The sequence below is a fragment of the Mizuhopecten yessoensis genome, unplaced genomic scaffold, assembly GCF_002113885.1.
Source record: "Mizuhopecten yessoensis strain PY_sf001 unplaced genomic scaffold, ASM211388v2 scaffold7907, whole genome shotgun sequence".
Classification (NCBI taxonomy): Eukaryota; Metazoa; Mollusca; class Bivalvia; order Pectinida; family Pectinidae; genus Mizuhopecten; species Mizuhopecten yessoensis.
The window spans coordinates 916,479-943,868 of NW_018407282.1; the positions used below are offsets into that span (position 1 = coordinate 916,479).

Consider the following 27,390-nt stretch of genomic DNA (forward strand, 5'->3'; position numbering starts at 1 on the left):
TGTTAGATTTGACATCTTCATGTACAATACTCAGGGTTAAAAACCCATAACTGATTGTAGAATGACTAGTCTCAATTGAATTTGGTCATTAGTAATATAGACAACACAGACAATATAACGGTATAAAATAACCTTCCAACTGAATGGATAAACCAGAAACTCACATGATTGTAATATTATGCAAATGTTTTTACGTTAGCTGTGGTATTCGTTGATAGTAAAGTGTGTATTTGGGATTTATATTTGTAACACAGGTATGTGCATTTTTGGATTGTGTGATGTCTTAATCATTGGTATGTTCGAGTTGTTTGTTAAGTTCAACGTTCTACTAACAGCTAATACCACTAAAGGACGTGCTTTCATGTGTGTATGTGTACTGGAGGTAGGGTATGTTGGACTGATTCCGAATTAGACTGCTACATGTACCTACATTGTAACTGAAATAGTATGTCGAAGGCATCCAGCACAATACTCCTTCAAGTCGGATTATACTGACAACGAGTGAACTAGTTGTTGCGAATACCCTAAATGCTGCAGGTTAAGCAGGGAATCACATATACCATTTTAAAGACCTTGGTATGCCCCGTCCTTGGGAACAAAACAAATTGCCTAACCCATTTTAGCATTAGCAAAGTACTTAGGCTAAAAGGTTTTTAGGATGTTTTAAAGAAGAGAAAACAAGGCAATGGGTGTGCGAAGTATGAAGCAGAAGACACCGAGGAAACCAACGATTTTGCACGGGCCCCACATTAATAATAATAATAACTCGAGGTTCTTATTTATCGCTTTATCACAACCTAGTTCTTAGGTCGTCTCAAAGCGGTTCACAAATTATTATCCGTGGTTATTTGGCCTTTGCAACCAGCTAATATCTTTCTCAACTCCCTGGGGAGCATACAGCCGGAGTTGCCATTTGGGCGCTGACAGCTAGCATTCAACAATTCTGGCACTGCCCAGCGAAGTACTCATTTACAGCTGAGTAGACAGGAACAAGCGGAGTAAAGTATAAGATACAACACAGTGCCGTGCCGTGACTCGAACCCGCAACCCTTCGGTCACGAGCCTGGCCTCCTACCACTAGACTACCGTGCCTCCTACATTTGTCAGCTTTACGACATGCAGTGTGATACAGCAGGTCTAGGTTTTCCAAACCTGCAGGGACATGCAATTTACATCGCATTAGCTAAATGACTGTTGGCATAAAGATTTTTTAGTGTTTTTTACAATCAGTTTAGATTCGATTTGAATGCATACTGCTTTATGTAATACAATAATAGAATCATCATGTCATTCTTTGTCATGCGTCTTTTTGCATCGTTTTCACTAGTTAAAGACGCTACGGATTCTTCTTTACTTCCCGATTGTTTCATAAATGTTTTTAACGTTATCTACTTTTGTTGTGTCTAAACCATCATAGTTCGAATTGTCCTGTGACACACCTGAAAATAAAAAGAACACAATTTGAAAACAATTTATGTTTACCCATTCCTGTATCTGATATTTAATCAATAATGATAAAATCTAATTTATTTTCTTCTTCTTTTTTTATATTTTTTGTTTCACATCTTTCATATCAATAGATAAGTGTTTCAGATATGTGGTTCAACTTACTGATTGGCTGCATTTCATGGGCTGTTGCCGATTTAGGGGGCGTTTTAATCCTCCTGCTGTTAAATAGAATTAGCTTCGATGAATAGATTTTACATGTTGATCAGTACAATGACAGTGTTTAGTGCAAAAAACTCGTATTTAGTTTATTCACTTTAAATCAGTACATATATGGCTTGTCGTATTTAACATGTACTTACGATTGTCTTAGACAAAACACAGTCAAGCCAATGTTGTAGAAAACGGATATGGCTAGAACAGTCCCAAGTATAGCGTATCCGATAATGCATTTAGTATTCTGTAAATAAAGTAAGATAGTTACGACACTTAATTTTATAATTGTGAAAGGTAATATAATGAACATTGATTATTTGAATGTTGCATTAAAATGAGCGACAAGTATGTTTATTATTCAAATATTTGAAATATAAAAAAATTACTGATTTTTTTCGTTTTCAATAAATTCCCTGTATATTCATACTTTGTAGCTATGATTCTGTCCTAATTGTACTTACTGCAAGGCTGTCTTGGCTTCCATTAACCTCATATTGATGTTCTAATTCACATAATTAAATAAAAATAACAATGAAAAATTAATGAACAACATATAAAGTCAATCAACAACAAACAATAATTAAATAACTTTGTCGTGTATTGCACACAAACAGTATTCTTGGTCAATTATGCGGTCAGTGTAAATTCTGCCTTTGGGTTACGCTAGCCGACGGGTTTATTGTATTTTGACATTATTTACATTATATTCTATTACCGTATATTTCTGTTTTATTCCAATGCAGTGTAAGTGTCCCTTGTTCTTTGCTGTGTCGCGCCAAAAAAATTGACAACTTTATATATTATATAAATAACGAAAGATGTGAATTCACATTATGTGTTAAATAATCTAAAAATACTATCCGTTTACAGTAGGAGCCATATTGATCTACAATGAATACTACACCAAAACATCAAAAAAATACCGACATGTCAACACAACCGAAATTTTAATTAAAATTGCTAAATCGTACGCATGGAATGTTCAGAGAAAGTAATTTTCTCCTGCCCACACAACTCCAACAACCCAGGTGGCGTATAAAATGGTCTTGGGTGGATGTTGCGGTATCTGTGCTGTTGCATTTAAGTGAGGTGGAACTATAAATGATACCGTTGGAAGTACGGTCCCACTACAAACAGAACACAATACATTACCAGCACGCACGCAGGCATACACACATAAGGAAATATCAGCCAGGTGGCATAGGACTAGTAGTTAGCGCCTGATAGGACAGCTCCTGCTAATTCCTCAAAATTGTACTGATTAATGTACAATGTATATGCTAATTGTATTGATTGTATTAATTATATATCTATGTAGTGTAAAGCGCTTTAGAGTAGCTTAGGTTAGCTAGATAGGGCGCTATATCAAATGTTGTATATTATTATTATTATTATTACAAGCTAACCGGTAATAAGATTTATATATATATATATATATAAATGCCGCCGTGACTATTCTCCATAATTATGTTTATTGAAGATTTAAAAGAAACTGTGGTTAGGTATACATGAAGCAAACACTAGTGTGGACGCAAGTGTTTTCTTTTATAAAAGCACTGGATAAAGTCTTGAGTGTAATCAGCCCAACAGAACTCAAAATATAAGTAGTGCATTTTATAAACTGATTTTCTATTCATATAGTAACAGTGATAGAGACCTAACCCCCGGGCCTGGAAAATTATCCGAAGCAGGCACCTTCTTTGAGGAAGCACTGGATAAAGTCAGAGTGTAATCAGCCCGAGAGAAATCAAGATATTGTGCATTTGTGCATTACACAGATTTCTGGGCTAAAGGCAAATAAAAGCAAAACTCAAGTAAAATGGATAGGTAGTAAAAAATATAGTAGAGTCATATACTTTCAAGAATGGGATCTACAGTGGGCAGTTACAAGATTCACAGTTTTAGTCATTGAATTTAATCTGGATTTGCATCAAATTCCTAAATAAATTACGACAAAAAAATAGTAAAACTAAAGTCATTAATTAAGATATGGAGAAGAAGGATTTTGACACCTATAGGAAGAATCCATATAATTAAGTCCCTCCTCATATCTCAGTTTAATCATCGTTTTATTACTTTGCCAAATCTTGGTGATACATTTAGTAAGAAACTAAATACAGAAATAAATAATTTCCTATGGAACAGCTCATCAGACAGAATAAAAAGAGATGTAATTATTAAGAACTATAATGAAGGGGGCCTGAAAATGATACAGTTACAATCTTTTATTGAATCGTTAAAGCTTACACGGATTCGACGGCTGTTTACAAGTAAAGGGAAATGGCAATCAATTTTTTAAACTTTTGGAAATACAGATATTTTTTGCAAATTGTGGTACAGATTACATTTTAAAATGCTAAAACTCTTGTAAAAACTTATTTTGGAAAGATGTTCTATTAAGTTGGAGTAAGCTTTCCAAGAAAACAGAATGTTTTGTGAATAAGAATAATAATGCTCTCAAAACACCCATTTGGTACAACAGTTTAGTAACGATAGAAAATAAGAGCCCTCTTGCATGAGGACAATTTTTGTAAAGAGACTGAAACCAGGGTCCCAACCATGGCAGTATTCCAAAAAGATGTTTTGGGACAATAAAATTATAAAAAATGGAGAGGGCTTACATAGGCTGTGCCTGTTGCCCAATCCCTTTGACAATATACCATCCTTGTGAATAAAATTTGATGAAATGAAAAATACCAATTGACTGGACTCGGAAACAATTTGTGTCATCGTTAAAGAAAATAGCAACGGATTTTTTTACAACCATCCAGATTCATAGAATAATTTAATATTCGGTGTCATAAACGCAATAAAAAAGAACTATTCTAAAAAAGACATTTCTATAAAACTATAAAACGGCCATAAATACCTACCAAGTTAGAATTCTTTTTCAAACACAAAAAGGGAGTAAAAGATTTTTACAACTGTTTGTGTCAAAATAACACAACATCTACTGGGAAAAAGAAATGGGAAGCAATGCTTGATTTTGATTAACAAATATGGTGGAAAATATATTTAACACCATTCAAAATTTGAAAAATACAAAATTACAATGGCTTCAACTTAGAATACATCAATATATTCTAACTACAAATTCATATCTTTATAAAATAAGCCTAGTCGATAGTCCACTCTGCGGTCGTTGTAATACTTAAAATGAAACGATAGTTCATGCATTATGGGAATGTGAAAAAGTACAATTGTTTTTGACAAATTTTGAATTTTTGTTAGATTTATTATTCATTCCCATTACTTTCAACAAAGAGTCTATTATCTTTGGATTTTATGAGGGAAAAAACAATGTTGATAACTTAATTATTTTATTTATGAAGCAATAATTGTATAACACAAAATACAAGGAAAAGAGCATGTCTTTATCAGCTTTGAAAAAACTGTATTAAAGAAACATATCACACTCAAAAATATATAGCTACTGGTAAAGGAGAAAATTATCTTACCATCTTTAAGAATGAATGGAAAAAAAATGGGAAAGATTACTGGTCTCTACATAGAATATAAAAATACTTAGATATTTTATTCTCTGTTTAAAATTATAAGAGATATGCGATTTCCATGTCTGTCTACTGCATAGACATGTTTGCCTGATGATCACTTCTTATATTGTAACTGATATCTTAACTTGGTAAACTTAATGAATATGATAGGAAGTTGTGTTTTTCTGTAAGAGTTATTGCCCTTTGTTATCTCGTTGCTTCAGTCTTGCTTGATTTTGCTCTCAACAAAACTTGGTAACTCCTGCTATTATGACTTGTAGTCTCTTAAGTAGCATTGTTCCTTATTGAACATTTTCTCAGTTTTTTTTTATACATTTACTTTTTATACAATAATCTATGTCTGGACTGTGGTGTACTTTACCTTAACATGGTTCAGAATCATAAACTATGATTCAGTCTCAAGTTGGGTGAATCTTAGTATGATTAACTATCAGTGCCATATTTTTATATCCTCTATAATGATATCTATATTCTACAAATATTTACAATACATATGTGTATGGAAATATAGTTGATACAAAAACTGGTCAAAGTCCCTGGCAATATTAATATTAATATAATATTACAATAAAAATAACAATAATGAGAGACTTTACTCATGAACGGCTTATTTCTTTTAATAAATACATCAAAGTCCTTTGTCATGTCAGCATGTACCTCTTCTTCCTCTTATTCAAGTTCTCTTTCTCTATGTTCTATTCTTCCTTTCATTCTTCTATCTCTCATTCTTTTCTTTCTTAAAAACAGTACATATCACAATTATATGCAGTTACACTATTAACTACATAGAACATATTTTTTTTAGGTATCTTTAATATAGTGTTGAATTTTTGCTAATGACTAGAAATGGAATGAGTATGTGTATGTTGTATGGAAAAATGAATTGTAAATGTATGATGTACTGTTAAAAAAATCTTCAAAAAAATAAAGATATAAAAAAAAGACCAAAGACCTTGTAGAAGTTAATAAGAAGATTTTTTAAATATGTAACCCAAAATAGCACTTTTGAAATTTGACCCCTGCCGAAAACTAGAAGTTGACGTTTTACACAAAAATGTTTCCAGTGAAAACGTTTTCTTTGGTTATTGTTAAAAACATATCTAAAGATAAATTTAATATGTTCACCCATTAATGAGTAATGGTCATTAAGGTAAAAACAGATGTGACGTTATGGCGGCCATTTTGTTTTTTCAAAGATGTCAAGAACCTGACCAAATTCGAAACACTATCTGGGGAAACTTTTGGGATGAATAATTGGAAAAAATATCTCACAGATATTTGAGAAAAAATATTTTAACATATTGTCGGCATTTATAAAAGATCAGAGGAAACAGAAAACGTGATAGAAAAACTGAGTACTACAAATGCATCGTAATGACATACTGCATTGATTTCAAAAAGAGGAAACAGCGAGGATTTTTATTTGACCTTTTTTGGGTCTTTTCACTAGTTGGTGAAAAGCCCTAACAATAGGTGCCATTGTCCGACTTTATTCCTAGAGGCACAATCTTCGGCCGCACGCGCCCTTTTTACAACGGGAACAAGTTACTTTTTTCACTTTTACATAGGTTGTATAGATTGAATTGTTACATGGCTACAAATTCTAAGTCTGCATCGCGTTAAAACATGAATTGTTTTATGACAAAATAAAGATTCGAAAATATTTTTGTTACATATGAAACAGGACCGATATTGGGTTCTTCTTTCTCAGGTATTATCATCTTTGACCGTAATTTTGATATTATTACATCGTTCATGTGAACATTTTCTTTTAAATAATACAATTATCCATATCAATAAACTGGTATGTCATCGTTAAAGGACTCAAACAGCTAAATGTTTTACTATATGTTATTACTAGGTTTTTTAGCTAAAAGCGTTAATATTTTAAGTTCAACACTAGTGACAACTATATAGATTATTGATACATTCCTGACAAAGGCTTCAAAAGACATTTTTGGCGGGTTTAGTAGCATCTAAGAGCGCAATATATGTCTGCTTTTGACAACCGGAAGTTTACAAACCTAACTGCTGAAGTGGGACGGGAACACCCCCTGACATTTGACCCATATCAATCCGCCATTACATATTAAAATCTACTGAAACTGTACGTTTTTATCAAGTTAAATATTTGTAGATTTCATTCCATATAAAATATTTCAACAATTACCTATTTAAATTACTCAGAGACACTGTTTTAAACCGGAACACATTTTAGGTACATGTAGGGATAACACTTACTGATTGACTGATTTAGTTGTGTGAGTCCTTTAAATGGCCACACTGTATAACAATGGAATTAGCTTAGACCATCGAATTCCATGTGGTATAACATCACAAAATTATCCCACGGAGGGCCCCAACGCAAAATCACACTAACTAGTAGCCTAATTCATCTATTCCCTTCGCATCAACCAATTTATCAATTCAACTTTATTCTCTTTTACAATACAACGTATAGAGAAACATATTAACAATATAATATATATTAATTGTAGTGTTCGTATTCGGTAGTACACAGTACTGTTTCATAATAAATGCACATTTGTATCGAGGATGTCAAATATTGTTATTAATTATTCTGATAAAAGTACAAAGTTTCTTCAGTATTTTTATATTAGTAGTATTCATTAATTCATAGAACTTAATTACATTTGATCTCGTCGAAAAATATTTATCTATATATAAAATTCGATACCCAGACAGTGACGGACACTCAAGCAAGTAATGGAATTCATCACCAATTTGCTGACTGTTACAGTGTGGACATTTTCTTTCATTGTACTCTATATCATGCCATCTGCCGGTTTCAACAAAAATTTGTGATTGGTAGTCTTAAATTTACAAAATGTAACTCTATGTGTATCACTTAAAATATCTAAGTAATTTTCAAAATGACAATTATTTTTAAAAATCCTGTAACATGTAACTTTTGATGAAGTGTGTACATCACTTTGCCATTTCTGTAAATACTGGTCGTGCAATCTTTGTTTAATAACAAACTTTAGCCATATGGTATAACATTCTGAAGTATTTTGAACTTTCCATAAGTAACTCATACCACATTCATTTAAAATACGTTTAATAAAGCTAATATATGGAACCGGTTTATCATCAACATTATGGTGATGGCAAAGAAGTTTATACAATATAATATTAATTGTATTTTCTTTAGAATGAGTCAATTGTGACCAAAATGTTATTATTTTTGTTTTTACTGTTATTTCAAGTAGGGTAGTACCTAGTTCTCCATATACCATTTAAGTAGGGGTGCTACTTTTTAACCCTAGTAATAATTTACAAAACTTTAAATGTACACGTTCAATTACCTTAAGGTCAGTGAGACTCCAAACTTCACAACCATACAACAGTATGGGTTTTAAAATCTTGTCACATAAATCATGTATACAATGAACTGATAAGTTATGTAGTCTACCTTTCTTTATAACGTCATACAGTATATAGTAGTCCTTTTAATATTGTATTTTTTCGTTTCATTGAATGAACCAGTACGACTAAATGCCGTACCCATACAGGTAAAATTGTCCATTAACTCTATCACCTCATTATTAAAAAGAAATACATTTCTATTGTTTTTACGTCCTTTACTACATACTATACATTTTTTTTCATTATCAACCTTTAATTTCCACTGTTTACAGTATTCACTGAATACATTTAATTGTAGTTGCAAGTCATCTGGACAGTCTGAGAAAAGAAGTGTATCATCAGCATAGAGTAAAATAAAAAGCTTTATGTAAACATGTTAATCATTTTCTAATTTAGTACTAATGTTTTTCAAACCCTGAACGTTATTTCGGACCATACACTCTTCGAGATCGTTCAAGTACAGACTAAATGAAAAGGGAGATAGGTTTTCTCCTTGTCTCAAACCATTTTCACATGGAAAATAACCAGAACATTCACCATTAAAAGTTATATTTTACTTAATGCCTTGATACATGTTAAAAATAATTGTTAACATTTCCCCATTAATTCCACTCATTAACATCTTGTTCCACAAACCATTGCGCCATACTTTATCGAAGGCTTTTTCAAAGTAAAAAAAATACACAATATTATTTACTTTTCATCATTTGAGTCAAATTTATCAAAGAGTAAAGTACAAAAATGTTATCAATAATTCAATACATTTTACGAATCCCTGTCTGATTTTCACATATCAAGCTGACATCCTCTGAGTATTTCTGTAGCCTTTCATTTAATATACTAGTGAACAACTTCCCTAAACAACTAACAATCGTAATTGGTCTATAATTTTTAGGTTCCATAGGTGAACCTTTATTTTTTTAAATAGGAACAATAGTACCGGTCAGCCATTTTGCTGGGAATTTCCAACTATTGAAAATAATATTAAACACTTTGCCATACAAATCAGTCATTTTCGTAACAGAATGTTTGATACATGTATATTCATTCATAATATTGTCATCAGAGCACGTTTAGTTATTTTTCAACGACCTAATAGCTCTTTTAACCTCATCAGCTCTATGGAAATACAATACATTGCGAATTCAAACCGATACATTCATTGGTGTTGAAAAGACAAAGGTACTAGCCATTTAATGTTTTTGAATACTTATTCACAACACAAACAGTATTGCGCTCGATTCAACGTTAGCTGTATTCAACTTCCTACCGGCTATCCAGAAGAATACGTTTAGGGTTCCGATCGCTAGGGCAGTTTATAAACTCCCCATCTGCAATAATGCTTCCCTTATGTAATTTCTGTAATATGTTATTTATCCTAATTATGGTAACTCATTCCAATGCAGGTCATTTTGTTTACACTGATGTGTTACGCGCATGCTTTATTAGAATGACGCAATCTAAATACCTTATAGAATGTTGGCTGGACAGGAGGAGGAGATCCCCTATTCTTTTAGTAATTATACATTTTTAGGAATATGCATCTACGAAATCCAACTATCCTTTTCCATGAGGAGACGCACTTAATATATTCATGCAATATTGGAAAAAAAAGTAATTGAAAAAATTACTTCACCGTGATGTCGCTTAAAGGATAGTATCAAAAGTTGAATATGAAAAGTACAACGATGGACGATATAATCTTTGCATTACAGTAACCACCTTTAAGGTTGTAAAAATAGTGTGGAAAAAGATAACGAAATCCTGAAGTCTGATTTTTAGAAATGTATGCTATATTTTTGAATGCAAGTGATATATTCTACCAGAGTATACCCATAACACTTCATTAACTTTATTTTATCGCATCAAAGATAATTCGTAAACGATAAACTTTCTTTTGAAAGATGACAGGATTTGTACGTACTTTTTCTATATATGACCAATATTTTTAAATTCATGTCTCAATTACTCTCATAAAAATGTAATTCAGGTTTCACATTTTCTTTAATCACTGAGTGTTTCTGTCTTAAAGAAAAAGACGTATCAATTACTTCATTATACAAACGACTCTCGTAATGATTATGATAATGATATGAACCTTCTACTATTTTCATGCTAATGCGTGGATCATTACCTTGACTACAAGTGTCTCCAGACCATTCTTCTGTACATGTAGAAAAGAATGATGGATGGTATATATTTATGAAAACTGAACAAACGTTTTTGGAATTGATACTATGGTATATAATACATTAATATTTTACTAAAATCTGTCCTGTTTTCGGGTACGGTGACTGTAGAGTACTATAAACTATAGTGTCCAGGAAAAAGGCAATTTGAAGAACATTATGAACCTCCCATAAAAACCCGGATGTAAAATAACGCTTCAGAAAAAAACCGGTATATTATACACAGACGGGGTGGGGTTATCAAACACGGAAGAGAAAATATTACTTACTCTGGCTACAATTGTCCGTCCTCCATCCGTCCTTACTACCACCCGGTGGACACTGCCCTGTCGTCCTGTTACACGACTCTGTCTGACAATTACAGCTCTGCTTACAGTTATAACCATAGGACCCAGGGTCACATTCTAATAACAACAACAAAATAAAAAATAAGAAGAGGAATAAATGGGCACGCTGATTTTAAATCTGTATCCAATACTGTTATGAGACGGGTTATTTTAAGGTAGCCATAGTTAATAACTATATCAAAGTTACAATTTTGAATAGAACTTAGTAGATGGTTTGGTAGGTTAACGTTCACTGGTGTACTCACGAGAACTACATGAAGGTCCGTTCCAGCCTCTATCACACGCGTTGCCTGGACAGACACCGTTTGTTGGGTCACACGTGCCATTCTTACAAAAACATTCTCCTGTACAGTTGATTCCAAATGTTCCGATCGGGCAAGCTGTCAGAAATCAACTACATTCAATTAACCAATATTACAAACATAAGAACGGCCTAGTATTACATACATCATCTGATTTGACTGCCAATATAATAATTCATATTATAATAATAATTCCCCCCCCCCCCCCAATGTAAATGCCGGTATGAACGCAAATCGGTTTCATACATATATTCCATAAAGCCGATACGACTTCTTGGTAAATGTTTATGTAACGGATTTACGTTCCTACCGGCGTGATAATGAAAAATGCTGTTCAAGACATACATTTGAATTCTAAATTATATAGTTATTATTGATCAAAATATAGGTATTTCCTTATATCTTCGATATTGAATTGTCTGTGTTATCAGTGCGGACGAAATTCCTGGAAATGCCTAACGCCAACAAAATGTTTTGTTCAAACGCTTGTCTCGTACATTATTCGAGGCGGGAGAAGCTTCAACATGACGCTGATCAAATTGCGTCCATAGCCTTTGGCTATGACAAGTTAACTTCTGTTCAAGGAGCAATGTCGATCCTTTATTTCAATAAGTTCCATATGTTATCTTACAAACCAAAATAATATATTTCGTTTTACAGAGAAAAGGTTTTTTTGCGTTAGGATCGTAGGTTTTGTTTCGGATAACTCAATATTTGTCATACCAGTTGGTTTTATGTTTCCTCTTTTGGAGACCTCTGTAACTACCTATTTATATATTACTTTACTTACACTCATCACAGAAGGATGTGGTCCATCCATCCGAGCAACCGTTAGGACATTTTCCAGTCACGTGATCGCACGGAGCATTGTGTCTACACGCTCCGCATGTAAGGTTACAATCATGGCCAAACCTGCCTTTGTCACATTCTGGACAGATGGAAGATAAACAATTCAATGTAAGACCAAGAGCATACTCATTATATATATCAGAGACAGAAATTATGTGACTATGACAGAATGGGTGGTAGTTCAGCTGCCAATGTTGATATGTTTTGTGTTACCTTAAATCAAGACAATTTTGCACATTTCTTTGTAACTGTAAAAATAGATAGCAATAACCTAAAAAGTTATTTGATGACTGACTGTCGTCCTTCCATCAGGTCATTACTTAAGGCGAGGTCAAGCATTAACAGTCGTTAAGTGCTGATCGTTATATAAGTCATCTCTCTTTGTACAATTAAGGCTATCAGCAGTAATAGGGTAACTGAAAAAAGGAGTGTTGTGATGTTTGTTTAAAATGTTATACGTGAAAATATTTGAGATTGTTAAGAATTAAAATGATCAGTCTTTTATCCTTACCTATACTGCAGGATTCCGTTTGCCATCCTGGCTCACATCCTTCATATATACAAGTTCCATTGGCAGCGTCACATGATCCCTGTAGACAGTGACATGTTTCTTCACAATTTTGTCCAAAGGTTTGGTCGCCACAACCTGCACGTCAATGTACACATATTTGAATTAGGATACATGCTTAAATGACAATTGTTTACTTACAATAATCTATTCAACATCTTTGTGGGCAGAATTTTTTATATTTAACGAATAGATCTGGTAAAATATTTAGTAATAAAAATGATAGGACAGCGCCCCGGGCTAAACACTAATTGTATACCCTGGATACACACGTTGGTTACATGCTGTTCCGTTCCACCCCCGCTGACATCTGTCGCTAGGGCACGTTCCATTTTGAGGGTCACATGTGTCAACATCACAGAAACAGAATTGTTGACACCATAAACCAAAGCTGCCATGGTTGCATGCTGTAAATAAACATACATGTAAATATAATGCTATGTGGTGAAAGTATTATAAAAAATATTTAATTCATTCATATAATCATGATTATAAAACAGAAATCAATTGCGTTTGAAAACAAAACAAAAGTGTTTAGTGATATTAATGGCACTATGGAATATATTTTGAAGTACATGTATTTTCATAATAATGTATCGTTCCTCTCTAATGCCAATAAGGTTTCCTTAAATAGAGAGTTCCATCATTTTCTACTGTATACAATCACTGAAAAGTTATTTTCATTGTAATTTCCTTTCTCTATATCAATACAAAAATGAATGTTTGTTGTTGGCTTTTTATAAAGAGGTAGAACATTTCAAAAATTATTGACGATAATATTACGATAATTGAAAGCTGGAAAACATCGTTCATCACAGGAAGCACAGGAGATAAACCTTTCTGGCATATAATCAAAAAGTCAGTGTCGAATCCACATGGTGAGTTTGATTTTTATCAAAAATAGTTTTCGACTTAATAAAAGAATGCTAATGAAACAACGAAAGCAACTCAGAAAGTCAGAAAAAAACAATTAACAAATGTTTTTTTCGATGGAGATGCAACACTTCATTAACAGTTATTATTTAGTCGAGTAAAAAGGGAAATACAATACATAGGACTCGATTGGCATAGACTATTTCGACTTTTTACAATTTCCTGTCATCAAAAGTCAATGGTGAAAAGTTTTTAAATGAAAATTGTTTTCATTGACCTGAACATATACTGTTTATTTTCGTTGTATTCCAGAAACAAAATGACACCCCCTCCTCGTCATTTATTATTATCCCATGGTCTAAAAAATATTCATGCCTGTTTCGTTAAATGCTAATATTTTTATTTTTAAGTAAATTAGAAAACTGATATGCTCAATGAAGCTCTCAAACCATGTTGTCTCGTTAGAAAACCATTTCAACGTCTTGTCTCGTTCAGATATCAAAATAACAGAGGAGAAATACAGGCCATATGTGTCTCTTGTTTTGAAAGTCGTCATGTTGTCGTTCGTTCTGATGTCCTTTCAGTTGTTTTCTTTCATAGACTTCAAAATATGGACGTAACACACATGTTATTGAAGCTTTAAAATTTTGTAATAGATACAGCATGCCAAAAATGATTAACACAGCATCATCTCATCGGTAATGAAAGGGACCATTAAGGTAGGAATCCAATTACAAATCTGGTAAGACTACCGTAATTTCTTGTGTATTGCCTTCATGTGTGACGAAATGATTCCAAAAATCTGTAAAAAGTGGGGGCTATATGGTTTCTTCAAAATGCAAAATCGTATACATCTGAATTGTAAATAAAAACGCAACAAAGTTATGGAAATTCTCAAGTTTTATCATCCAAAATATGCATTAAAACTTTAGTCATACTATCTGGCACTGTGTAACATCGTCTATGAGGAGTATTTATTGGATTGCTAAGGGTTGACTTGCCTGTTTAAATCAGAATAATGAACGGTATTGTGAGTTTATCAAGGATATGTTTAAAGTTTACAAACTCATAAATGAATCTATATCGAAAACGTCGATTTTTAACATTGTTACATAGCCATATAAGTACATGTGATAGCTACATGTACCTGATGTTGCCAATGAACCTAACATTCATTGCATAAAAAAAAATCTTCTGTAGCAAATAGTCCGCGGGAAACTCCTGGGCGTGAAATATGCTGAATTTATTTCCTAAACATGCTATTTTAAGGGGCGCAGGAAATATCACGGAGCGGGCAATCACAGGAAATATAACGGAGTGGGCAATCACAGGAAATATAACGGAGCGGGCAATCCGCAAGATAGTACGGTCTTTTGGAAACAGAAGACGAGGTGCGTATCGTAAATCCCCATAACCAAAATAAAAATTGAGGAGTAATGTGTAACGACGATCTCGTACACCTTTTCCTATATGATTTACATTAACTGTTAGCGATATTCACTTGTATCACAGATGTCTCCCTGCAGGCCGCTTTCACATCCAGCAAAACATGTGCCGTTGTCCGGATTACAAACTGTATCCCGGCATCCATCCGGACACTTTTCCAAACAGTTGTCCTGTCCAAACCATCCAGTCGGACAACCTTTTTAAAAGATACAATACAAGTCAAGTACATGGTATGTGTTAGGAAGAACATTAGATAAGTGTTTATCATACAGTTAAAGAATGGACATGTATTTGTTATATTTGACACGCTACTATGTGATTCGTTAACTGTGCATAACCCATGAATTTGGTTATGCTTATTCCTAGTCTTAAAGGTATAGTACTATTTTCTATCACTTACTATTTCAAATCATAAGATATTGTTTTTGTGTTATATTTAAAAAAAAATATTTTTGGTTATAATGGGGATATTTTTAAATTCAGTTATCTTTCTTTTTTTTACAGTGGTTTTATTTTTGTGTTATATTTTTAAATTTTTTATTTTTGGTTATAATAGGGATATTTTTAAATTCAGTTATCTTTCTTTTTTTACAATGGTTTTTACAGTGTCCTGTCCAAACCTTATAAAACAGGTGAAAAATCGTGAAGCTGTAAGCTTTAGATAACTTATCGGTTCGTCTGATATATTTATTAGTTTCGTTGTTTCAAAAGGTTATCCAGTACAATTGAGCAGTAGTGTTGCACATTTCTGTGGCTCGTTGTACTATGATCTGAGTTTTTTTTTTTTTTTTTTACTTCAAGCATTATTACTTAAGTAGTTATATCAATTACATGTATAATGTATATACATATTACATACAAAGTATATATAAATAATATCTAATTTTGCAATGCATAAGATTATTTTCATTTAACTACAGTAATCAATAAAATTGAAAAATAATTATATCAGCACACAAGCCGATATCAAGCCGATAAGAGTAGGTTTACACGAATAACGATACTATCGGAACAGCCGAGTCTGGCCATGTATCAGGTATTACTATCAGAACAGCTAAGTGTCTGGCCATGTATCGGGTATTACTATCGGAACAGCCGAGTCTGGCCATGTATCAGGTATTACTATCAGAACAGCTAAGTGTCTGGCCATGTATCGGGCATTACTATCGGAACAGCCAAGTCTGGCCATGTATCAAGTATTACTATCGGAACAGCCGAGTCTGGCCATGTATCGGGTATTACTATCGGAACAGCCGAGTCTGGCCATGTATCGGGTATTACTATCGGAACAGCCGAGTCTGGCCATGTATCGGGTATTACTATCGGAACAGCCGAGTCTGGCCATGTATCGGGTATTACTATCGGAACAGCCGAGTCTGGCCATGTATCGGGTATTACTATCGGAACAGCCGAGTCTGGCCATGTATCGGGTATTACTATCGGAACAGCCGAGTCTGGCCATGTATCGGGTATTACTATCGGAACAGCCGAGTCTGGCCATGTATCGGGTATTACTATCGGAACAGCCGAGTCTGGCCATGTATCGGGTATTACTATCGGAACAGCCGAGTCTGGCCATGTATCGGGTATTACTATCGGAACAGCCGAGTCTGGCCATGTATCAGGTATTTTTTGTGTCTAGAGACGAGTACAATTGGAATAATATTATTGCAAAGTACATGTACAACAAGCTGTAAGCTTTAGATATCATTCGGTGTTTATGTTAAAGTACAATTAAGTTAATAAGGAGGGAATAATTTACTCATGCTACCGTACAACAGGATATTTTCGCAGAGATTTCCCGGGTCATGAGTTATATTCAGCAAAATAATACGACAAGCGCAAAAATTGGCCGCGATTATAAACTTCATAGTAACAATGTCGCTATGAAATAGCGAGCAGGTGGTTGTCACGATTCATATTCATCGAGAGTAATAGAAAATGTTTGATTTTTTTTAGATCACGTACATCTAGTAGTTGTGTTAGAGGTCTGTTAAGCAAAATACAATTACTTGTTTTGCACAATATACTGTAATAACAATTTTTCATTTGACTATTCGACACTACATGTATATATGCCGAGTGTCCCGTTGCTGTGCTTTAGATAAACGGGGTACCTCGTAAAAACTCGGATTGCCGATTGTATTCGCCACGGGTAACTTGTACAGGCAAACAGGTAAACATATACATGGGCTAATGATAAATTGACATTAGAATCATATTTATGGAGTATACTCTACGTAAGTTATAATCCGCGTCAATAAATTTCCTGATTTTAGGGTCAAAATTGCGAAAATTTAAACCCACGAAAATAACCCGTTATACGGTAATTCTAATTTCAATGTCCTCTGTTTACCATATGCCTCTAGCTCGCACAGCTCTACATAAGGATTATAATCGCCATTGTCTACATTATCAGCGTATGTTATGAAACGTCCTCTGGCTAGACATGGGACCGACTGCTGAAGAGGTGGGTTTCTTCTAGTCTCGTCACGACATATGTGGCCTTCTATCTGGTGATTCGAGTTCCACCGGCGTCTATCTTCTGTGTCTGATACAATCAGTTTGTAACCAAACATTCTGTAGCTCGATCCTGTACCGAACAAAGCAAAATGATGTAATTAGAAACTTACCCAAAAGGATTATAGTTGTCATGCTGATATTCAAACTCAGTATGGATATTTCATGTTCAGAAATTCATAAACACACACATTTCTGTCACCTGAAAGATAACAAACCAAAAGGAAAGTTCCCTATGTTCGCTTTAGGTTCTACAATAACACAATGAATGAATCGCTCTTGGATGTACTCTTCTGAGGTTTTAATCACGTTCAAGTCTCGTTTTGTTCTCCTGTAACGTGTTTTTATAATATTTAAGAAATCATGATCGAACACGCATCTGAAAAATGTGTCAAAAACAGGATGACTGTTGTTTGTAGAACACTTTTACATGAAACAAATTACCAATTCGGTAGCCATTTTGAAAATGTGAATTTATTGCACTTCACGAAAGGGCAACATTTCACCTTTTTGACACTAGATACACTCGAACGTCAATTTGTCGCCATTTTTAACTGTAACAAGTTCATTTTTGCTGTACAACGTTATAATGTTCAGTATGATAAAAATAATATGAACTAAGTTCGTAATTATACATATTGATATTTTTTTTTCATATTTAGTGAGATTGAAGCACATTTGACTTTTGATTTGTGACCCCCTAAATGGAGAAAATAACACAAATAGTAATGGAACAAAAACAAGAAAAAGAAGCACACGGATCCCACCCCTATTTTATGGCTGTTTTAGAAAGAGAAACACTTTGTAAAATTGTTCTGTTAATGGGCAAAACCAATACAATCACCTAAAATTACATATTATGATAAATTGATATCTTAAGCCGATCATAGCACAAAGACGAACACACGGACATATATATATATATATATATTATGCAATTTCAACTATGCCATGAGCTCCGTTTTCCAAAAATGCATATAAGAATAAAACTGAATTATTATTACTTCTTAGAAGTGTACATCCTTAAAGTGTAAAGTTTTCAATCCATCTGCGGAATTCACATTATGCTGAGCTTGAGTTTATGTTTCTATATTAGATATATATACATACATACATGTAGACTAACCAGAACTAGAATTTGGATGCTGGGAGAGCCTATATTCTATATATACAAAGAACTCTCGTTAATACAATACAATGATTTCCGAACAGACGATATTTAATTCATGGTCAGTCAAAGTCATAACTGTTTCGATCTAAAATAAGGTAAATACTTGTACAAAGTATATCGTACCTACCACGTCTATAGTCAATGTCGATCCTTGCTATGGTGTAATCGCCAGTGAGGTTCACCCACCAGCGAGGGAAATTTTCAACTCTGGTGTGAACACATCTGTCAAAAAATGTATCCCTATCTCTGTATTTAGTTCCATCCACAACATTTTCAGCCTTTGATCTTCGAATCCAAGCTGATGAGAGCCAGGCTGGTTTATGAAACGCCACATTAACTACAGTGGAAAAAAAACACTAATTAAAAATCATAAAAAAATGTTTCTTTAATACTCTGACTTACTAAAACATTTTTCTTCATTTGGATTAAAAAAACTATTACACAGCGTGTTGTTAAACAACCAATGGATTAAAATATTAAACCACTGTGTTTACATTGAAGCAAAGTGTTATATCAAAACCAACATTGCTTAAAATATTCAAACACACAATGTGTCACATATTTGATCAATGTTTAATATATCAAGACAATCAATACTTATAAACTCAAATATTCCACAGATCAGCATTACATGATGGTTTTAATTAATCAATTTGTTAACAGATCAAATCCAACGATTAGTTCGCATATTAAAACTAAAAATGGGTCAGCATTTAAAAATAAACCTGTGAAAATATTCAAACAATTGAAAAAAAAATGTGTTACATTTATATTATTTCAGCTGTTAAACCTGTTTATTATGCAATACAACACACGATTTTTATCTTGCCTCGCAGATAACAAGAGTGTTTGAGCGGATGAATTCACTAACGAGTGCATGAAGCGAATAGAATGTACGTCCGCACAATATATGAGTGTTATCTACAACATCATAGTTAAAGCATGTATATGTATGATGTTGCATTTATTTCATATCTACACGTTCTATTACAAATGTATAACATAATAACAGTATAATAGTATACAACATTTGGTAAAGCTCCATATCTAGCTAGAATAAGCCACTATAAAGCGCTTTACAGTACATAGGTATACAATTCATACAATCAAACCAATTAGAATATACATAAATTAATACAATTTTGAGGAATTTGCAGGGAGCTGCCTTATCAGGCGCTAACTACTAGTCATATGCCACCTGGCTAATATCTCCCTATGTGTGTATGTCTGCGTGTGCGCTGGAGATTTATTGTGTTCTGTTTGTAGTGGGACCGTGCTTCCAACAGTAGTGCCACCTCACTTGAATGCTACCGCACAGATACCGCAACATCCACCCCAGATCATTTTATACTCCACCTCGGTTGTCGGGGTTTTGAGGGCATGAGAAACACACTTTCTCTGAATATTTCATGCGTACGACAACTTCTGGGATCGAACCCCGGCAGCCTGAATGGAAGGCCGGAGTGATAATCACTCGACCAATCCGTAGAGTCTGAAGATAGAATTGGCTTATTAACCTATGTCACATATTCTACATCAGTGATAATTGAAATTCGTGCACCATTTGGTAGAACTCACTGAAATGAAACAAGTGATCATACTTCATGTACATGACTAGTCAAAAACCCTCACATAAAAATAACGTTGCTAAAAAACCGATTGGACCCGTTTTTGTAGTCGTCGGTATTAAGAAAATGACTTCGACATAAACAATTTGAGTGTGGTTTCTGCTATGACTAGTAAGGTAAATCAAATTTCTGTAAAAACATACTCGTAATAAAAAATGGAAACAAAACATTTTCCGTTGTATTTGGATTTTATCTGGAATGTAATGAACCGCAAATATGATTAAAATGACTTTATGATTTTATATACTGAGGACCTGTGCAGGTTCGGAGAAAAAAAGTATCCCGCAACATGTCGGAGGAGACGAATTATGTGGGACCCTCACCGCAATCAGGGATGGTTTCTGCCGTCTCCTCTAAACAGGGAACTGTTTTTTACATTGACATTATCATTCTTATTTTGACAAATATACAATCTGGTAATCTTCGGAAGTTTCCGGTTCTGAAGATTTCCTGATTATGTCTTTCCGGATAAAAAAGGTCCTATTGCAATATGACATAGATTGTGATGTTCAGATATGCTACTCGCTAAATAACGTTTTATTCATATCAGTATTATACAAATTTAAGTTAATGGTTTCATACTTTTTCACAATGCATACAGCATGTAGTTTAACAATATCGGAAAAGAAAGAAAAATAACATATCAATTTGTATTTCACATTTGGTGATTCGTTTCTACTTTTTGGACGATTTCCTAAGTCTCCATGGCAACCAGCGCGAGAGCTGCCTATTACCCCTGTGACTGATTGTACTATTGACGAAGTGTGTCGTAGTAAGTTCGATTGTGATATTGCTAACGAGGACGTGTGTTGTGGTTTGTTTCATTGTGATATTGATAACGAGGAAGTGTGTTGTGGTATGTTCCATTGTGATATTGATAACGAGGAAGTGTGTTTAGGTATGTTCCATTGTGATATTGATAACGAGGAAGTGGGTTGTGGTATGTTCCATTGTGATATTGATAATGAGGAAGAGTGTTGTGGTATGTTCTATTGGGATATTGATAACGAGGAAGTGTGTTGTGGTTTGCTCCATAGTGATATTGATAACGAGGACGTGTTTTCCTGGTATAAGTAGATGTGTAACGTCGTAGATTCAACTGCGGTATGGAAGATGTGTAATGTGACAAGATTGATCGTTATTAAAAGAAAGGGCTATGTTTCAATTACATACATACGTAGGAATACTTCAAGTCAACAACACGCATTATCTCACTCCATCCTGCTACTAAGGGCAGGTCTAGAGTAACACATAAATTGTGTTGTTTGTTAAAATCCTGTTAAACTCTTTAAATACATTATAAGGGCAGGTGATATCTTTCTTAAAACAATCAAAAAGTTAATAATCCTGAAATTGTAATTGTCCTGCTTTAAGATTGTTTGGTAGGAATCATAAATGTTACATAATGGGTGAATGTCATAGTGCCTTGTTGAAATATCCCGTTGTATGTAAATAACAAATTGTTAGATTCATTAGTATCACATTGTAAGTAAATGTTATAATGTTTGGTGGTGACATAATCATTAGTATCACATTGTAGGTCAATGTTATAATGGTTGGTGGTGACGTAATTATTAGTATCACATTGTAGGTCAATGTTATAATGACTGGTGGTGACGTATTCATTAGTATCACATTGTTGAAAATGTTATAATGTTTGGTGGTGACGTAATGATTAGTATCACATTGTAGGTAAATGTTATCATGTTTGGTGGTGACGTAATCGGCAGTATCACATTGTAGGTAAATGTTATAATGTTTAGTGGTGACGTAATCATTAGTAACAAATTGTTGAAAATGTCATAAAGTTTGGTGGTGACGTTAGCATTAGTATCACATTGTTATGTCACATATATACATTGTACAACAAACCACTTTAAAATTTTACATAACATCACTTACATGGAAACAAAATAAATAAACAAAGCATATATAATATTACCGGTATGAGATAATAGTTCAGTGAGGCACAATAGAGCTTTCCAAGAGTTAGGAAGGTCCCTTCCTGCGAGGTCTGCCCACTGCGCATCACTTTAGTAAAATGATTCTTACACCAAGGACATTTAAATTGAGACTAGAGGCACAATTTGATTTGGATGATGGTAAGAAATCTTTAATCCTTTTCCACATATCTTGTGTCTTCCACATATTGTTGTTTGGGCATTGAAGCATACCTTAAGCAAGATAATCACGTTTTGCTTGTTTTATTCTAGTTATATCAAGCTGTTAAGCTTACCGGCAGAGGACGTCTATTAAAGCAAAATTTACTATGAAAAATGTCTTACATAATGTATTTATATTGATAAAGATAAAGTGTAGTAAAATATTAAAGATATTTTAAAACCACCAACAAAACGTCAATGCAAGGTTTTAACTGTTTTGTTTATGTTTTTATAGATTGTTTGTGTTTTACATCCTATTAACAGCTATAGTCGTTCAAGGACGTGCCATGTTTTGTTGGTGGAAGAAAGCCGGAGTTCCCGGAGAAAAACCACCGGCCTTCAGCCAGTACCTGACGACTGGCCCACGTAGGCCTGGAACCCGCGAACCAGTGGTGGAGGGCTAGTGGTAGCAGAATGTTAGACGCCTTAACCTCTTGGCCACCGCGGTTTTAATTGTATGTACTTATTTGTTTTCCTTAATTAGATAAAAAAAAATGTATTTTGTCGATATGAAATCGAATTGTAACTGCTATCATCTTTAAGAAAAAATATATCAATCTTATAAACTTTAAAAAAAACATGCTTTCCTGCTGGAGTGTTTATTAATTTTTTGTTCTCTGTCTGAGAAATAACGCTGGTTTTTGTTCTCTGTCTTAGAAATAACACACCAATACAACTGTAATTGTGTATATCAAATATCTTTTTGTTGCAGTAAAAAACATACGTAACTGATGACGGAACGGATTTGGTCATATATGTAACTTGCATGCTCTACGTTGGCTCTACAGAATGCTTGATGAACAGATCTACGTGCAAACACCTGTGAATTTATCATATACTTGGTACTAAAGCCCTCGGTCTAATATTGGGTCCCCGGGCTGATATAGCATGTGATATGGATTTCACCATGTACTATTCTCTATATATCGCTCGCGACAACATAAACAATTTCCAACAAATTCACTACAATGGCACACACCGATCCATTGTTGCAGTCATTATGTTACCGCCGTAAGTAACGTGTTCGTGTGTGTTGCTCCTCTCGTATTAAGGGCGGAAAGAAAAGCTCCCTTAAGTACGGAAGCTCTGGGGGGATATTTTTAGTTACCACTTATTTGTTAGCATTTATTTATTATTACTTATTTGTTATTCCTTATTTGTTATTACATATTTGTTATTACTTATTATTATTACTAATATATTATATTATAATGATTATTTATTATATCATTAATATTGTTATTGATTTTCTAATCAAGTATTCTTTTCATATTCATCCTTTTGTGTTTATGCTCCGTTGTGAAGTACCAGCGAGTATTCAATTGTCTGGAAACTATTAAAAGTCCATTTTTGTTATTTGTTATTTGTTATTTGTTATTTGTTTATTCTTATTTGTTATAACTTATTTGTTAATACTTATTTGTTATTTGTTAATTCTTATTTGTTAATACTTATTTCTAAATACTTATTTGTTATTCCTTGTTTGTTATTGCTAATTAAGCAGGCAACCTCTGTTAGGTAATACTATAAAATGTTCACTTACAATTAATCAATTAAGCGAGTCGATTAATGTTAGCTTTACCAACTGTAACAATTTGATTAGTTTGCATGTTCGTTAGAGTTGAAGCTGTCCATTCTGCCGGACAGCCTTACCACGTTTTGTCGTAATTATCAAATAACCAATAAGTTATAACGACTAAATAATAACAAATAAGGAATAACAACTAAATAATAACAAATAAGGAATAATAACTAAATAATAACAAACAAGTAATGATAAATACGTGGTAAATAAAAATGTCCCTCCAGGGCTTCCGTACTTAAGTGATATGCATTGACAGCGAGAGTTAACGTTAAAGGAAACTCTTAACTCTTAACTTCTTAACAGGAAGAGAACGTTATCACGTGTGTATACACTTTTAAGGGTCATCAGTTTAGACGCATGAGTGTGCAGCATGTCATAAACAAACACTTATCCATGTTCTTAGATACTATCCGCTCAGAGAGTTGTGTAGGGCACATGTTTGAGAAATATCACTGATCTCCCAACCATTTTTTGCATGAATTCACTAGGTTCAGTACCCCACCTTTATGCCTAGGTTGGGGCACATGATAGAATATTTTCATAATTCCCGTTCAAGTTTGTGGCGTTATGATCATGTTGTTCGCCCCACCTTTCATGCTAAGTGAAAAATGATTACAATTATTATACAACTAACAGAATTATGCTATAACTGTTTGGCATTAATTAAATGCCAATATTCGACAACAAATTGGAATTTGAGTTGTTGCTCTGGTATTAACAAACAAAAAAGCAGATATTTCATGGTGCTATTACAACCTTTTTTTTTACATTCTAAACACAATGATATAATTGTATTTATGTGCATCATGTATATCAATACATCTTCTTTGTTTTTGCATTTATATTTTCATCACTTTGTCATATATATATTAAAACAAACCGAACTAAAAAAATGTTAATAACACGTCACAGGTCTACACAGATGATACTGTATTGTAAACAATGTTAATAACACGTCACAGGTCTACACAGATGATATTGTATTGTAAACAATGTTTGTAATACGTCACAAGTCTACACAGATGCTATTGTATTGTAAACAATGTTTATAATACGTCACAGGTTCAAACAGATGATGTTGTATTGTAAACAATGTTTATAACACGTCACAGGTCCAGACAGATGATGTTGTATTGTAAACAATGTTATAACACGTCACAGGTCCAGACAGATGATGTTGTATTGTAAGCAATGTTTATAACACGTCACAGGCCCAGACAGATGATGTTGTATTGTAAACAATGATTGTAACACGTCACAGGTCCAGACAGATGATGTTGTATTGTAAACAATGTTTATAATACGTCACAGGTCCAGACAGATGATGTTGTATTGTAAACAATGTTAATAACACGTCACAGGTCCAGACAGATGATATTGTATTGTAAACAATGTTTATAATACGTCACAGGTCAACAGAGATAATGTTATATTATGTACGATGTTTATAACACGTTACAGGTCAAGACAGATGATGTTGTGTTATAAACAATGTTTATAACACAGGTCAACAGAGATAATTTTATAAAATGATGATATAATACAAACTAGGGAGAGCTGTAAAAAAAGAGATATATTTAGAATGGCATAACCTGTACCATATTTACAGCTGTTGAGTAAAGTATTGGTCGGTCTACAGTAATATTAAATGCGGTGTTATCGGTTCTTTGAGTAATATGACTAAGTAGTATATTTGGTTTGATTTTATAGGAATTATCGTTCTATTAACATTTTAGTAGTAAAAACAATACCCACATTTTGTAATTAAATTCATTGTCAAACGGGCAACACCAAACACATGAAATTAGGAAACTTTACCAGAAGTTGTCTGTCGTGTATGAATTCTGACACAGGTGGATACTGTAGCGCGAATGAAAACGCAAAATGTTGACGCTGCGAAATTAAAGCACTTATTAACATTAATCTCTGCAAAAATGGAGATGAAATCAGATATACTGTTGGGATAGGTATGTTCCGTTCTTCGTATGGAACCTGTTATGAGAATCAGAAATTTGGATAATTTGTCGTTTGGGAAACACTTACTAGTCTTTGATCGATAGAAAATATTTCATCCACAATCTGAGTTACCGATTTACTGCTTATTCATTTTCAGTGAATGCATGGCTGAACTAAGACAATTCCGGTGCTATCATTGCGAGGGGAAGTTCGATGTATTAACGAAAACGGAAGTTTCACAGCATGCCACCGTACACTAACCGAACATTGTTGTTCAATGAAGATCTTTGGTATTGGAAGAAACAACAGGGAAGTTACAGTAGCAATCAAAACTTCGGGCGTAAATAAATGTGCGTTTGATGCAGATAGTGATACATGTAGTTCATTTAGTGGAGCATTATTTTCCCGGCCCCAATAAAATTTGGAACTTCAAACATTTGTATATGACACTCTTTACATCACAATGTATTGATATTTTAACGCCGCACAGATACGTATAATCCCTGTGTAGTAATGATCCTACAGCTTTCATAATTATGTAACCGCTGAATGCATTACTCAAAACCACACACGGCATTACATGTTTATTTTGTTAAGCCTAAGATACATCACAGAAAAAAAGACACCATAAAAAGCATTAAACAAGATTTTAGCCATTAACATGCTGTTGATATATGCCAGCGTTTAAAAGCATGTATCTCGTTTGACAAGCTACATGTATGTGTCAAAAGGCGAAGAAACTGACGAAATGAGGACAAAATACACGAAACTGAACCAAAGTGTAAACAAATACGCGTGTTTACATTGCAAATTACTGTATGGTTGGATTTCAGATTATGCAAACATATAGAGTATTATTCAATGAAGATGATTAAATAAGTTAGTAAGAAAGTATCAAGATATGTAAGAAGAAAACAAGAGGCCCATGGGCCTTAACGGTCACCTGATATATTTATACAGAGAGTTGATTTTGTTTTTAACATGAACAGAAATATTATTCAAAGTGACAAAAAACAATAAAACCACCTTACTCAATATCTAGCATACAGATTTCAGACTAAAAAGGATTTGAAACTAGCACCTCTGATTCTTAACAAGGAAAATGAAGAAATTTTAGCACACTGACTCCTTTGAGCCCCACCCTACAGCCCTTGGGGGTAGGGCTGGCTCAAAATTTTCAAAGTATCAAACTGTCAATTCAAGGTTATAATTCCAATCAAGTTATTA

General features: G+C 33.7%; 1 protein-coding gene across 2 annotated transcripts in view; it reads right to left on the reverse strand.

Annotated features, from left to right (window-relative positions):
- Positions 1-1,027: 1,027 nt before the first annotated feature.
- Positions 1,028-27,390, reverse strand: part of LOC110454569 (platelet endothelial aggregation receptor 1-like) — a 28,729-nt gene continuing 2,366 nt past the window's right edge. Inside the window, exons 2-14 of one of the 2 annotated variants that reach the window (XM_021504145.1) lie at positions 18,960-19,169; positions 17,498-17,734; positions 15,197-15,337; positions 13,095-13,229; positions 12,766-12,900; positions 12,196-12,333; positions 11,349-11,483; positions 11,026-11,160; positions 10,702-10,731; positions 2,124-2,164; positions 1,809-1,906; positions 1,612-1,667; positions 1,028-1,439 (exon numbers count right to left, since the gene is read on the reverse strand). In XM_021504145.1, coding sequence (XP_021359820.1) covers positions 1,351-1,439; positions 1,612-1,667; positions 1,809-1,906; positions 2,124-2,164; positions 10,702-10,731; positions 11,026-11,160; positions 11,349-11,483; positions 12,196-12,333; positions 12,766-12,900; positions 13,095-13,229; positions 15,197-15,337; positions 17,498-17,720 — 1,356 coding nt within the window. In that variant the 5' untranslated portion in view covers positions 17,721-17,734; positions 18,960-19,169 and the 3' untranslated portion in view covers positions 1,028-1,350. The remainder of the gene's footprint in view (positions 1,440-1,611; positions 1,668-1,808; positions 1,907-2,123; positions 2,165-10,701; positions 10,732-11,025; positions 11,161-11,348; positions 11,484-12,195; positions 12,334-12,765; positions 12,901-13,094; positions 13,230-15,196; positions 15,338-17,497; positions 17,735-18,959; positions 19,170-27,390) is intronic. The other variant, XM_021504146.1, reaches the window with a different exon arrangement.